The sequence below is a fragment of the Corapipo altera genome, unplaced genomic scaffold (genome assembly GCF_003945725.1).
Source record: "Corapipo altera isolate COAL_440 unplaced genomic scaffold, ASM394572v1 99, whole genome shotgun sequence".
NCBI lineage: Eukaryota > Metazoa > Chordata > Aves > Passeriformes > Pipridae > Corapipo > Corapipo altera.
Window position 1 is genome coordinate 235,941 of NW_020884988.1, and position 15,258 is coordinate 251,198.

General features: G+C 42.7%; 1 protein-coding gene across 1 annotated transcript in view; it reads right to left on the reverse strand.

The window, feature by feature from the left end:
* Positions 1 to 6,831, reverse strand: part of SLC6A2 (solute carrier family 6 member 2) — a 63,019-nt gene extending 56,188 nt beyond the window's left edge. The window contains exon 1 of the mRNA XM_027666253.1: positions 6,461 to 6,831. Coding sequence (XP_027522054.1) covers positions 6,461 to 6,767 — 307 coding nt within the window. The 5' untranslated portion in view covers positions 6,768 to 6,831. The remainder of the gene's footprint in view (positions 1 to 6,460) is intronic.
* Between the last annotated feature and the right edge of the window lie 8,427 nt (positions 6,832 to 15,258).

Below are 15,258 nucleotides of genomic sequence, written 5' to 3' on the forward strand. Positions count from 1 at the left end.
TATTTGTGCAGGAATGGCTTTCTTTCACTACTTCAGTTCCTCTAAAGAATTGAGAAGGGCATAAAGGAGCAAAGAGGGGTGAGGGAGGGAGGAGGAAGATGGGAAGACCATTAGCAGAGATTTTAAATTTCCAAACAACAGACTTAGGTTCACTGTTTGTCTTTTCTGCCTTTTAGTTTAGAATAAAGTGCTTCAAGTGGTAATTAAAACGTGCATCCACTGTACTTAGAAAGAGGTATCTCTGCTTTTGTCAGAACAGCTCATTTGGATCACATCAGCTCTTTCATTGACAGGAAAGCTGGAAAACAAGTTTTAGTGATTGACTGGAGCATCCTTTAGATCAGTTCTGAATACTTGCCCTGCCTCAATCACAGGATGGTCATCTCAAGGTGTAACATCTTGTCTAGAACCTTTCTATGCTGGTGTATCTCTAGAACCTTTGTAAAATTGTCAATATAAGGCTGCTAGAATTGTTCAGGGACACATAACTTCTGCTCAACCAGGTATTTAGCTGATAGTCTATATGGTGTGACACTTATCCACTATTTCATGGTATCATACCTCAGAGTCAGAAAGAAGAATTTCAGAATTGATGAAAGATTTGGGTGAGAAAGATACAGTTCTTCCTTCTCAGCTATCCTTTATGTTTCATATGTAGTTGGTGTGTGACACAGTATCTTATAAACTTGCAGACATTACTGTTTTGAAGATTAATTTGGTGGAACCAATAAGACATGTAGAGCAGAACAGGGAATTTCAGAGAAGCAGCTGGCAACTGGCATGTGAACTCCAGTGCTGATGAGCCTTGGTGAATCTGTGCTTTGTGTGCACCAGGTGATTAGTGGCTGATCAAGGAAAGGAAAGAGAATAGATGAAGTGGGAAAGGGAAGAGGGCAAGTGTGAACTAGCCACTGAATCCAGCCCTGGGGAAGGAGGTACTGCCACCCTACACAACTGAGCATTGTCCACAATGTCACGGGATGCCTGGGAACCCAGAGCTCATGGCCACCCTGAGGAGATCAGCATAACAGTTTAACCTCTCTGAGGTCACTGGTTTGATGTGCTAATGGGAATTGAAACCCCCTTATTAGGAAATCAAGATCTTTAGATTTTCATCTAAGCTTTGATTGACTGATGAGTCAAACTCTTGGCGTAGGCTTTGCAGTGAGATTACTTCAAAGTTGATTTATTATTATTATCATCATCAATGCTATTTTGGAATATAAACTCTGATATTACAAGGAAAAGGTCATCCACCTTTTAACTGTAAAGTGCCAGGTTATTTTCTTTCCCAAAATAATGGTTAAATTTGGTGGCAGACACTTGGCACAACTGAGGAGGCAGAATGTAATAGAAAGACAAGGTGCTCTGGTCAGCACCACAGCTTTTGGTGTAGCAGTGTAGTAACCAGGGTCCCATCTCTGTGGGAGGTGATGGCTTCACTGATATTGTTCTCAATGCATAACAGCTCTTGGCTCCTGACTTTGTGCTGGCCCTGTTTGGGAATATTCAGATTTGTTTTTATGCTGCTTTGGTACCTGTGCTGTGGATTGCTCAGTCCTGCACTACAGTTTATGAACATGTGAATAGGAAAGGGATCATCAGAATAAATTGTAAGATACTTCTGAAGTGTATTGATTGCTGGTAAACAATAGCAAACATTTTCTTCTGGAAATACCGTTGCCTAAAAACACTTTAAAATAATGCTGCAGAGGAGATTTAAAGTGTGCATTATGATAGCTAGAATACTGTTAAAATATTTATCTGTAACTATTCTTAAATTCATTAAAAACTTAATCTGATTCTTATGATACAGTAAGTCTCCAGTGACTAATCCAACAATTACATGCTTCCTACATGAGTAGTCTGAACATCACTGACCTTGCAAATCCTTTAGCTCACAAAAAAGTACTTTATGTTGGTAAATTCTTTTTCCTCAAATTTAAGTGGGAAATATCAATTTTGCCTATGCAGGAAAAGGAAACAAAAATGAACATTAATACTGAAAGTATCTTGTACAAAAACTACAATAGCTTTGTTAACTAAGACTGAGCATCGTCCTCCCCCACTGTGAGCACATCAGTTAATAATAGTAGGCATTACTCAACCACATTTGGCATCAGTAAAATTTAAGATGTAATCCAAATATCAGGTTAAATCTTTCCCTAATTTGATGAGACTATAGCTTTAATAGTAGTCCTATTCTTTAATTCACCATAGCCTCTTACATAGTCAGGGAGCAATTAAAGGTTGGATATGTTATAAAGTATTCTTTTTAATATATTGATGTTGACCACTTACAGAGAGAGTTATACAGCTAAGGAGTCTTTTTTTTTTTTTTTTTTTTTTTTTTCCAGAAAAAAAGAAAAAAGTGCTTTTGCCAGAAATGAGTTATAATGAGGGTACAGCAGCTGTGAGCCCAGCCAGTAGAAATAACCATAGTTGATGATTTCTCCAGTGATGTGCCCTGCTCCTTGAAACTCTCACAAATGCACTGTACAAAAAGTATTCGATTTGCTGCCAGCAGTGCTTTTCCTTGGTGCTGTGAGAAGCAGTCAAATACATGTAAGTCATGGTGTTCGTTGATCAGCCAGACTGACAAGGTGATGCTTGAGAATTCCCTCTTTTGGAGTGTTGTCTGATCTGCTTAATGGGAGCTTGCAGATTTTTCCCATCTCTACAGAGCCTCCCTGTCACCTGATAAATACTTTAGAGCACATAGTGGACTTATCCTTCTTCCAAGAAGTTGGTGAGTGCGAGATCTCATCCAGTCTGTTCATATTAAACTGTCCTGTAAGGTTTCTGTGCCTGTTTCATATTACAATATAGCCACTGGATCTGTCTCTGCCCTTGTAAGGCAGGCAAGTCCCATGAAAGTAGGTAAGAGAGATAAAAAATTAAATGCTTTTTAGATCTTACTAGAGATTGGAGATTTTTTTTTTTTAATAACAGAAGAATGATTCCAAAAATTCCAGTTGTTCACAGAAGGGTTACATTCTGCCATCTATCCTTGTGCAGAAGTCCCATTGGGGTCTCTCAGCAGGCTACTCCCAAAACACAGATGTTTCTGGCTATTCAGTGTTTTAATTCTGCTGGATGTTTCTTACTCTCCAGCTTTTTGTTACTGGAAGCTTCATAAAATATAAATGTTCCTTTTTGTTGACAGTGCTGTCTCCAAAGTTATCTAACATAAAAGGTCTCTATAGCAGCCACTGGGGGGTGTGAAACTCACTGAAGTAAACTTTTTTGTATAAGTGGAACTTCCAGATCTAACCCAAAAGCCTCTGTGTCTGTTTTTTTTCTAGGAACTTTCCCTAGAGTTTGCTAAAGAAAGAAACTCAAGGACTTGCCTATTAAAAAAAATAGGGTGTAAATGTATCCATGTCCTTGTAAAATTCAACTTTGAATGAGGGAATACAGTGTGTATTTATACTTCTGAGTTCTTGTAAGTTCTCATGCCTTATTGAGAGTCACCTATTTTTATAAGCATGGAAAGGCCCTTAATGTGTCTGCAGGCATCTTAAATTAATCACAACCAACCTTAGGAACATAGCAGTCCATATGTCACCCACCTCACTTTTTTCATCTGTAAAGGAAGATGCCATTTTCCACCACTTCCATGTGTTTGACATTGTTTTTTGACTTCTAGGAACGTCTGTAGAACCTCTGTGAGTGTAGCTTTTGGTAGAGTTACAGAATTTCCTTTTGTTAGATAGCACGAGCTATGCTGACCTGGGATTTAGGGCATTGCAACACGCTTCCATTTCACTGCCTATTTTGTATCAATCTGTTGAAGATATACAAGTTCATAACCCGCAATTGACTGTCTAAAGTCAGCTCTAGTTAAATCCCCGAGGCTGAGTAATTGCTGAGGCTTTCAGAATAAAAAGAAACTGAGGGAGGAAGAGGAAAGGAAACCCTTTACCTTCCACTGATTTACTTTATACATACCATCCAATTCAAATTTAATCTGTTGTGTTGGTTTTTCCTGTATCTAGTAGTGTCTTATAAATATCAAAAGACAAACCGTAATCCTATTACAAGCATCTTGTAATTTTTTTTTTTTAAGGGTAAGTCTGGAACATGCTATACAAGTACAGAAACACCTTTTGAATTTATCCTTTTAGTTTACTCAACAGTCCAGAAAAACTACAAAGACAATGAAATTAAATTTTCTCCGTGTCTATATCCATGTACCTTTTTTACATCTTCAGTATGGGGATACATAGCAATTACACGGAACCTATTGTATTATCCTTTTGAGGCAGCAAAAGTTAGGCTAGTGCTAGAAAGGTTCCCTGCTGCAATAGCATTGTGGGGGAAAATAAATAAATGTGTGTTTATGTTTATTTATATATATAAAAGAATATCAATCATTTATGACTGGAAAGATATCAAAATAATCCAGTGATATCCCATAGCTCTGCCCATTGCCTGATGTTCTATGGTCTTGAAGGAAAATTTACTCATAAAGCAAACAAGTTCCCAAACCCAGTTTGAAAGAAAGAAGGGGACTGAGTTGGCTTGAAATTCAGTAAAGTACTTTTAGAGCCTGAATCTCCTACAAGAGTTCTATTAACCAAAACTGATATGTATGTCCAACGTAAGAGGCAACGGATGGAAAATTTTTAAGACACCAGAGTGTTTGATCTCTGTAGCAGTAAATAGTTCTCAGTCATTCTAAAGACTTGGATAGCACAGGGCCTCTCTACCTTTGCTTGTAAGGGTCCGATTTTACTTTGATATTGAAGAATTGGTGCAAACTTTTCACTGAAAGGTACCTCTTGTAGCTGTATCAGCTTTCTCTCCACTGCCCTTTGGAAGTATTTGAATCAGAAGATGCTAAGGAAAACTCAGGTTTCTCTAGCTGAGATGACACAGAATAATACACAGCGACCAAACAAAATGCAAGAGACTTGCAGACTGTTACTTCCTGAGCCTGAGCTGGCAATAAATTATAAAGGAAGTAGGTTAAGAAACTTAGTGACCCAAGAGACAACAGAAAAGAGGTCAGGCACTCTGGGTGTCACCTTGGGCAATGTGAGATAGGGGAATATATCTGTTTTCCTAAAAATTGCCAGATGACCTGGAGATCTGGAAATGGTGCATATATACTGAGTGGTATGAATGATGCTGCTGCCACACCTGCACCTGACACCGTGGAAGCCTGCTGGGTTCATGATGCATTGTGCTGCTACAGTGTGAGTGGCTAGAACTATTTTTGGACATAACGAAATAAGGATGGAGGTTATTTTTCTCTACTAACTACTTTCTTCAGCCTGTCTGGATGATGAGCAGAGAGATTTTCTGACTCCTCTCAGAAGTTTTGGAGGTTCCAAACTTGACTGAGTGTTTCAGTAGCACTAGTAACCTGTTAAGTATAATTCCGTGTTATTTGATAGGGATTTTCCCATCCATCCTGCATTCCTATTTTCACAGGAAGTGAGTATTTTATGCCACAAGTGACCCATTAGCCTTTATCACCAGGCAACCACGTTATCACTATATACATACATAACTATCTCACAGAACGTGCTTTCTATCTATCAGTTCTTCTATCTGCATCATTCACCGTTCACACAAACAGTCCTCCATCTGCCAGGCAGGGTCTGTTCTTCCTATGTGTGATTTGAAAGCACCCCAGGCACCTGCCCGGCTTGCAGATGGTGTTACTCCATCACAGTCTGGAGTCATCACTGACAAACACAGCGTATTTCAGGGAGATGAAAGGGGATGATGAGTTAAGGTCTTACCGAAGACAATCTGAGCCAACCGTAGTTGTTGCGTGTAATTTTTTTGTTGTTGCCATTGCCAAACTGTGGAGGAGGTGAGGTTTTGTTTGTAACAAGTCTCCTATCTACTTTGGAGGGGGGGGAGAACACCCACGCTGCAGAACGGAGGGCAGAAATCCCGATTCCACGTTAAAACTACCCCCACGAAACCTTTCAGTGGTCCGGCGCTAGCTCTTCTAGATGCTGTTTTTCTGCTTGAGTGTTTTTGGTTTGGTTTTTTTTTTTTTTTTTTTAGTTTTTTCTTTCCCCTTTTGGTGCTATTTTTTGCGAACGAAAAAAAAAACAAAAGTGTTAACAGGCTGAAGAGGCACCAGAAGGGAAACACGCCCGTGCTCGAAACTAAGTTAAACTTCGAGGGGTGTGCGAGCAATCCTTCCCGCGAGTGGGGGGGTCGAGCGGCGCGGCGGGAGCGGCGCCCCGAGCGCTCCCGGGGCCGCGGCGGGTCCCCGCCGGCCGGGAGGCGAAGGGAGGAGCGGGGGAGCGCCGGGGCAGTGCCGCCGCTCCTCCCTTCGCCCTCCGGCACCGCGCCCGGGCACCGCGGGGTGTGAGCCTCGGCTTTCTCCCAGAAACTCCGGGAAGAAGAGAGGGGGATGCTGCCCTTGCGGCGGTGCGGCGCGGCGGGGTGCGGGGGACGGGGGAAAAGAAGACCTCGCAAGCGGCGCTCTTACCCCCTCCATTTTTGTAGCAGAGGTATGGAAATCGCCAGACGTTGGCCAGGTCCACGGCGAAGCCGATGACGGAGAGGAGGAAGTCGATCTTCTTGCCCCAGGTCTCCCTGTCCTGGGGGCCGTAGCGCGGCGCGGGGGCGGCGGGCAGGAGGCTGCTGCTGGTGTACTGCACCCCGTTGTGCTCCTTCACCAGGATCAGCTCCACGTCCTTCTTCGGGGGCGGCGGCCCCGCGCGGTCCGGCAAGGGGGCCACCACCGACACTTTGCGCTCGGGCTGGACCTGTTTGTTCATCCTCGCCTTAAACATCCAGGGAGAGAGAGAGCGGGGCTGAGGAGGGGGGCGCGGATGACGGAAGCGCCTTCCCGCTGGAGGCGACTCCGCGCTCAGCCCGGCGGTGTCAGCGCGGCGGGAGCGAGGCACGGCCGTAATAAGAGCCATGCAAATGAGGCGGGAGAGGGGGGACCGGGGCGCCCCCGGGGAGCGGGGCTGCCCGCGCCCTTCCTCCGCCGGGGAGCGGCGGAGCCGCGCCCGCACCTGGGGCGGCACCGGCAGCTCTCGATCCCGCACCGGCTGGCGCTTCCCCCCGAGCTGGACACTCCGGGTTCGTCCTGCCGCTGACTGCGGAGTGGCTCCTTCCCGCCAGCCAAAACACGCATCCCCGGGCAGGCAAGCTGGAAGTGCCGCTAGCAGGCAACAGGTAGAGCCTGTTTGGATCGCCCGCTTCCCTCCTTTGGCGGCTGAGCTGCGCTCCAGCGGCTCTGCCCTGTCCGCTAGAGTGGCTTTAGTTAAACGGTAGGATTTGGCTTTTGGTATCAGAACGCGGTAGGGTGCAGGCTGAATAGCACAGCCGGACACTGCTAATGCTCCTACGCCAGGACTGATGGATGGCCAGCTTTTTCTGTCATGGCAAGAGTGAGGCTGGTAGAATTCAGTTGTCAGGTTGAGGTATTTGTAGGGCATTAACTATTTGCCGCTATTTCAAATGGAATGTGAGTCTTTTACATGTAAACAATTATCTGGCAGAGCAGTGATTGGTGCCAAAAGTTGGCAATGCAGCAAATACAACTGCAGAAAGGGGTTTTCAGGAACTCTTCTTATTACAGTTGTGAATGGTAACTCTACCTTCAGTGTCAGTTTGGGGAATAAAATTTGAACACAAAAGGCAGAAACTGGCTTCCTCTCCCCAACACTAAGCAGCTTCCCTTCTGCTTGGCATCAGTGAGAACAGGTCAAACCACAGAGTATTCTCAGAGGTGTTGCAGCCTACCATTCTATTCACTCTGCTAGGATTGATAATGCAGTGTTGTAATATATAAAGAGGCACTAGTCAGAGTTCACAAGGAATATGAGATTTCTCTGCAAACTCGTAAAGTTAGAAAGGATCCCAACTCAGAATTAAAGTTCACTTATTGGCATCCTCCCCTCCTTTCTTTAGGCCACAGATTACAAAGATGCTAATAAAACAGCAGTTGAAAATTTGGGGGTGTTCTGCCTTCACAAAAAACACTTGGTTCAAGCTCTCGGATCTCGGTGAAATATTTGAGCAGTGGCTATACTGCTTCAGAGCAACTGGGTGCTTAGAACATACAGCTTATGTGATTGCTCTGTGATTTCCTGTGCTCATCTTCTTCAAATACACCACATAAGGTTTTTTCTCTATTCTTTTTGACACTTCATGCCATATGTGCTGTAAGTTCTTCCCCTGTCCATAGTCATGGACATGCTCTGCCCTATGAACACTTGCTGTTTGCCTGTGCAACACAGCCCATGGGACCATGCTTACGTGCAGGTACACTGCTGCCCAGTCCTCACACCATCCCTCACTCCTTCCACCACATCCATCCAACACATACCCATGTTAGATGCAGTGCCCCCAAATATGCCCCTGCTCCCCTGCATTTTAGTGACCCTGCACACCCATTCTCCCACAGCAAATAAAGGGCACGTTCTGTTTTGGACAAAAAGGGAGCCCCTGCTCTGCAGAGCCCTAAAACCATCTTGACGACAGACTCACCAGGTAGCACTGAGGATGTCTCTGTCCCATTCCCTGGTACCTATGGGGAGGGGGAAGATGGCTGAAGGGGATTCCTCCTTCTTGGTTCCACCACTCAGGGACTGCAGTCTCTCTGGGAGCTGAAGCTGTAGCCTAGCCAGTAAGGAGCTTTTTAAACCTGGTTCCCCTCTCTCCACGTGACTATTGCTGCCTTAATGATCTGCACGGACTTTCTGCACTAGACAACAGCACTCCCATATGGCTTCTGGAAAAATAAGGCCTTGCTAAGGAACACCATTTTCCCCACAAGGTCTCAATTAGCTGAGCCTGATCATGATGTGTATGTTGAGAGGAATCTAGAAAGCCCCCGCTTATTTCCTAAGAGAATTAAGTCATTCTGCATATAAATATACATATACATACATGTATATATATATATATGTGCCTTTAGTTCTTGCATGGAAAGTGTGCACAATCTGGTTAATGCAATATCTGCTGCACCCTCAAGGTAAGAAAGTCCTCAATTGGATTTTATAGAAAAGTTGCTTAATCTTGAATCTGTCTGGATCTTATTATGCCTAATGGAGGCTGACAGTGGGTGAAGTTGAAGTCAGAGAAGGGAATATTGTATTTAGAAACCTCAATGTAGCCAGGCAAGATGGCAGGGTGTTAGTGATATTCCACTGTCAGCTGGGAAAAAGGCTGTAATTTACTTCAGAAAATAGTCTGTCATTCTCTCAATGTATTGGAGAATATACTATATGCTCTAACAGTAAGCAGAGGTTGTCACTCTCGCACATTAGCGTCTCTGAAGAAAAAACCTCCAATGAACAACAATTTAGTTTGCACTTCCAGATCTCCATTTGCTGATGGTGTGAAGGCTTACTGTGCTTGTTGGCAGCAGGGTTTGAATTCTCCAGCTTGGCAGCACAGCCCTCTGCCACTGATATTACAGAAATACAGAGGCTGGCTATTGTCCTTCCTGTGAACCATCTTTTGAGAAGGGCAGTATCAAACTGTTTAAATATGCTGAAACTTGCACTTTACAGTTGGTGAATCTGAAAGAGTCTTGCTTCATGTGATGTCTGATACACTTGGTGCAAGAGCTTGGCAGCTGAGCCAAACAAAACAGTGACTGAGCAGGGATATGATTGCTTTATAAATAAATTGAGGTAAATGTCACGAGAAAAAAATACACTACCACCATTTAAACTAAAAGACCACGGAATCATGAAAATTTAGTTAGAAAGTGAGAAGAATTCTAACTGTCAAAGCAGTGAATGCAGTGGGAACTAGAGACCTGGAGTTTAGGATGTTGTTTTATGAGCAGGTTTGTATGATGAAGTTGCTTGTGAGAACTGGGATTTGGACTTGCAGACTCAGGACATCAGTTTCTTATTCTAACCTAAGATATAATGAAAAGAGGAAAAGGGGCAAGGGTTATATACACTAAGTATTTAATTTCACATCCTGGTACATCCACAGAAACTCTGAGCTCATTTGGGCCTTGGGGCTCACCAGCACTAAAAGACTAAATATTTCTCAAACAAAGTGCATAAGTTGAATAAAGTTAAGTTTGGTCGTTCTGTGATAGAAGAAACTTGGGGAATAGCCAGTTGCTGTGGGAACTGGGAACAAAACCTTCTGACTAAATCAATGTTAAAACAATTTCACAGTGATAGGAACATGGCATTGGCAGGGGTGCCCATCTTTCTAGGTTAGCAGGTAAAGGATACCATGCTGTAGACCATATTGGACATCTTTTGATGACAGTCAATATATCAGCTCCAGCTACTCGGAATTTTACGAGTGGGTTGGGCAGGTCTGCTTCATAGTGTCTCTAAAATCATAATGCCATTCCAAATCTAGTGTTTACTCAGTATTTAAAAGCTCTGTATTGTATTGTTAGTAGGCTGTATTGTATTGTTAGTAGGCTGTTGTCATAGTATCTCTTCCTTAGAGCTAAAGAGACCTTTCTTTCACTGAGAAGGGCCTGTTTGGGTCGGTCCAACCCTGCATTTTGACAGCGCCTGTCATGCTACAAGCTGTCTTCAGACTGAAAATAAATATTACAAAATCACTCCACAGTGTTTTAGTGTTGTTTATGCAAACATGCCAAGTTGTAGGGGAAGATAAGGCCTCTCCCTGTTTCTTATGATAGTAACATTTGTATCTTCCTTATCAAGTTGCTTGAGATTGTCACAAATACACACCTCCAGAGCTAATTTTACCCATTACCTCTGGCATCAGATGACTTTCTTCATGAGGGCCATCAGTGTCATGCCAGAAAGCTATCCCATGACATCTTTATAATTTTATAACATATATCATTTTATAACAGTCATAACATGACTGTGCATGAGATGCTCTCCATCCTCCTCCCTTCCTCTTGACTTGTGCAGGGTCCAAAAGGGAGCCAGGGCACACACTGACCTAGTCTCTGCTTTGATCTCTGCTTTGAACAGTAAGAGAACCAGTACATTTGGGTTCTCTGTAGTGCTTCCTCCAAGTTCACCATGTCACGTCTGTGTAATCTTTCTTTTTTTCTGGTTGAAATAAACCTTTCCTGAGGAAACATGGCCTAGGTTTCAGATGGAGTCTTACAAACCTTGAGTGAAATAGTAATGATTCCCGGGACTATCAGCCAAGACTTTAATGAGAAGGGGATCTCACTTGCCTTTTTCAAACCTGTATTAAATGTTTGTCTACAGACAAGTTGTATACACTGAAGTCATTCTGCTCCATCACTTTCATTCTTAAAGGCCAGGTTTAACATTTTACTCTGTTTGCTTCCATTAATTTCTGTTATGCTATGTTTCCTTTTTTTTCCCCGTGTGAGTCCCATTCTTCACTAATTCAATATTGCCTGCCAACTTCATCATCTCCAAATTTCATTATCAAACACAAACTTTTGGGTGCATATTATTAATGCAAATATTTAATAAGATCATTCCCATTAACAGATCTTTCAGGATGGGTAATCTCACTCCAAGCCTGTAATTATCCTTATAGCACAACATGGTATTATATCCTCTTTAGTCAGTTCTTTTCCTGTCTTAACAATTCTATTTATCTCCACGTCTTCTGCTCAGACTAACAATTACAAGTGTCATTGCAGCAGTTACTTTTGTAAAGTCGTGATAGATTAATATCTACCACGTTTTCCTTGCTTTTATAAAAGGCAGTTATCAGAACAAGGTGCCAGATTAATCTGTCTTCCTTTGGGAAGCTCATTTCACATGTAGGAATTTTCTGTGCTTATGCACCTATGGATAGAATTTGTGAAAAGTGTTTTAACTTGGGAGATCTGTGTGGTCATAAGATTATTTGCATCTCCCTAAATCAAGGCTTTTGCAAGACACTTTGTAATTTCTGTCATCTGCAGACCCAGAACAAGACACCTTGCTCGATGTCCAAAGCTGGATTGAGAGAGGACCCAAAAGATCTCATGATATGAAAATTCCTTGAATTCAGAAGGTCTCGAGATTAGATTTTTTTACTGCAGCACTGATGGCAAGGTGCTGGGTATTATTTTCCTCCTGTTGAAAAGACTAAACAAAAACCCAGAAGCAATCTGTCCTTGCTTGCTGGGAGGACCTGTCCTTTCTCTTGGTGTCAGTCTTGCTGATATCTCTGCTTGTACAGCAAGTAAAATATGTCCAATTGCACAGGCTGCAAAAAAAGACTGAGGATGAGTCTGATATCCTGCTTAATTTGAAACAGGTACCTTAATACAGGCTTCTGATCTTAAGTTTATTGTTTACTATACTGATTGCTGAACATTCAAAGCCAATCTTTGTGTAGCCTCATTCAGTTTAAGAGGCATCATGCACATATACTTGATGACACAATGGGACTGATTCTTTTGCCAAATGGAAAACAGCTGATTTCAGTGATCACACTAAAGTCCAAACAGTGAAAACATTTAAATTATTGATGGTTGGTGTTTTCTACTAGGCCTAATATCAATATTTGGTACCGAGTTACTTCCTATGGTACAGAAACAAAACTCTCTTTGCGGCCAGTGAGAACGGTGTGCACAGATCTGGAGAGGAGATGTGTAAATGAAAGCCTCATTATCTAAATTCTGTTTCTCATTTTTTATTTTTATAAGAGTACTCAGAAACAATTGAATTATGGTAAATAAACTTACCTTTTCAATAAGGGAGGGTGTGCTTTCCATTGCTTTAGCTTGAGCTTTCCATTGCTCTAACTCAGAGAAAGGATCATTGCAGCTGTCAGTGGTCCTAAGGTAACTTGCTTCCTTAAGCTTTTGAGACTGTGATTCCACCTCTTTGAGACAGAAGGAGACAAAAAATCCAGTAGCTAATTGAAAATAGTCTTTTCCAAAACACTGAACAAGACCAATTCTTTATTTCTTTTAAAGATATAGTGAATCTTTAAAAACACAAACATTCCAAAGGCTCCAAGTCTCATAGTGGGTATTAGTCAAAGAGCCAAAAATAATTTCTACTCAAAGTTTAAGAACTTTTTTTGTATCTTTTGCCTTATTAACGTTTACGTGTTCATCTCACAGGTGTATTCATGTGGTCACCTCATGTGTAGGTTTGAATGGGTTTTACCTGTTTTTACTGTCCAAAACCTTTGCAGTTCTATAGCAACAGGCACATCAAGTTGTGCACTGATTTAGTACTTGGAAACCTCCACTTGCCCTCAGTTGTAGCATTTATCCAAGTGCAGCACCAAGTAGCAAATTAGCTTCCCAGCTAACATTGAGTAGTTTGGACAGTTCTAAGTAAATTGTTTTTGTTGAGCTGATTGTTTTAAAATTAAGCCTCCAAGCACCAAAAGAATCAGCAATGCCAAAGGAGACTCAAAGCCTCTCTTCAAAGTTATGACAAGTCAGGCAGTTGGCAGTTTTCACAATGACCTATATTTTAATATGGGCTATTGGATTATTTCTAAAGAGGCTTCTTAGCCATAAAAGAATTATGCTCATTGGCTGGGCTGTGGCAAAAATACAATTGAATTAAGGATTGAAATAATTTAGGATCCAGCTGGACAAGTTGTCCCTGCGGCTGAGCAGTAACAGATGTATTAAGCATTGGAAATTGCACAGAAAAAAAGGTATAATTGATCTAAGGTAACCTCACTACTTTATATTAAATAAATCAATGCTGATAAGCTGAAAGGTTAGAAGCAAGAGGCTGAATTGAAGGAAGGTGGACCTGGGAAAAAGCAAATCTTGGTAAAACAAGTTTACTTTTAGGTCCTAAATGTGGTAGGGACTATGGACTTTTGGTTTCTCTCAGTACAGTGGCTGCGAGTTTCCAAATAAGCAAAACCCTGGGGAGTGTTGGGGGAGGGGGAAGGAAGGGATGCATTTTCTAAGTGAGAAACTGATAATTATAATTAACCACCTCTGTATTAATTTGTGCATCTGCAGCCATTCATCACTGGAAGCCATAGGTGGCCCACAGCACTTGCTCTCTCACCCGTATGTAGTTGTACCTATCACTGATTTTCAGCTTAGGGATTCCAAGAGAGGGCTGCACTATAACAACCACATTACACAGAGCAGTTGATGTTTTTGGAGTGCAGTGTGGGTGTACATGTGTGTTAAAAGAAGCAGGTAAGCCCAAAATGTTGGTAAGTAATGTAGGAGACAGTAAATTCCTTCAGGAGATACCCAGTGCCTAAACACTAGCAAATGGAGAGATACTAGAGGGGGAGGCTATAAAATGAGGAAAAAAAATACTTTTCTATTTATATGTGTTCCTTGTAAAGTCAGGGTCAAACTTTACAAGGTGAGAGCAACTTCAAATAAACTTGTGTATGTATTTAATGTAGCTGGAAATACTGCAGGATAGTAGAAGACAGGATTTCCCTGTTGTTACTCACTTCTAATTCCTTCTCTGCATTTCCAGACAAAGCACAAACAGTTTCATAGGAATTAACCTTGTTTTGCAAAGGATGAAACAGTACATAAAAAAAAAAATATTTGCGTTATTGCTCTTGAGTGTACCTTTAGTGAGCTTAAACCTGCCTGACTGTCACAGCTCTGGGCGTGCCTGAGTGGGAGTGAACACAGTGGGCGCTTCCGAGGCTGAGGACGGGGGGCACACGAGCTGGCAGAGGCAGCGGTGCCCCGGGCCGGCTGCTGAGCCCGGGTGTGTTCCGTGTGTCCCGCCGGGCAGATGCAGCAGGTGCCCGGGTGGAGCTGTGTTTGTCCAGACCGGGCTCGGCGAGTTGTCCAGAAGGATGGCAGCGCCCGTGCTTCGGCTCTGAGCGGCTCCGCTCCTTTGGTGTGCCCGGCTGTGGGGATGCGGTTAGGAGCAACTTTCTCGTCAATGCTGTGTCTTTTTGGATAACCCTAAAGCTCCACCTGCTGGTTGTTCTGTCCTCCAGCCTCGGGAATGAACGGGAGCGTTCCGGCCTGCGGGCAGCAGGGTGCGCAGCAGCTGGGATTTGTCCTGCTGCTGAACGTGGGAGTGCAGAGAAGTCCTTTAAGGGATGCTGGGTCTTGGCTTATGGTCCTCTTCTCTCATTCCTGTCTGCTGTAGACCTCTGAACAGACTCGAGCTCGGTAGTTTTCTACAGAAACTAAAGACATCTGCTTGAAAATAAGGAAGGTCCAAACTTCCTTAATGATGCAGCAAATATGCTGATTTAAAGCATATATTTGAGACATTGTGAAGGACAATGTTAAAAGCCAGTCCTGGATGCAAAGTCAAGCAATCAAAACTTAGGAAATGTTTTTAAGATAATGTTTAATTAAGACTTCACTGTGACATAAACAAAAAGAAGAGCTGATATTAGAGCATGGCTATGCCTTTGATGTTC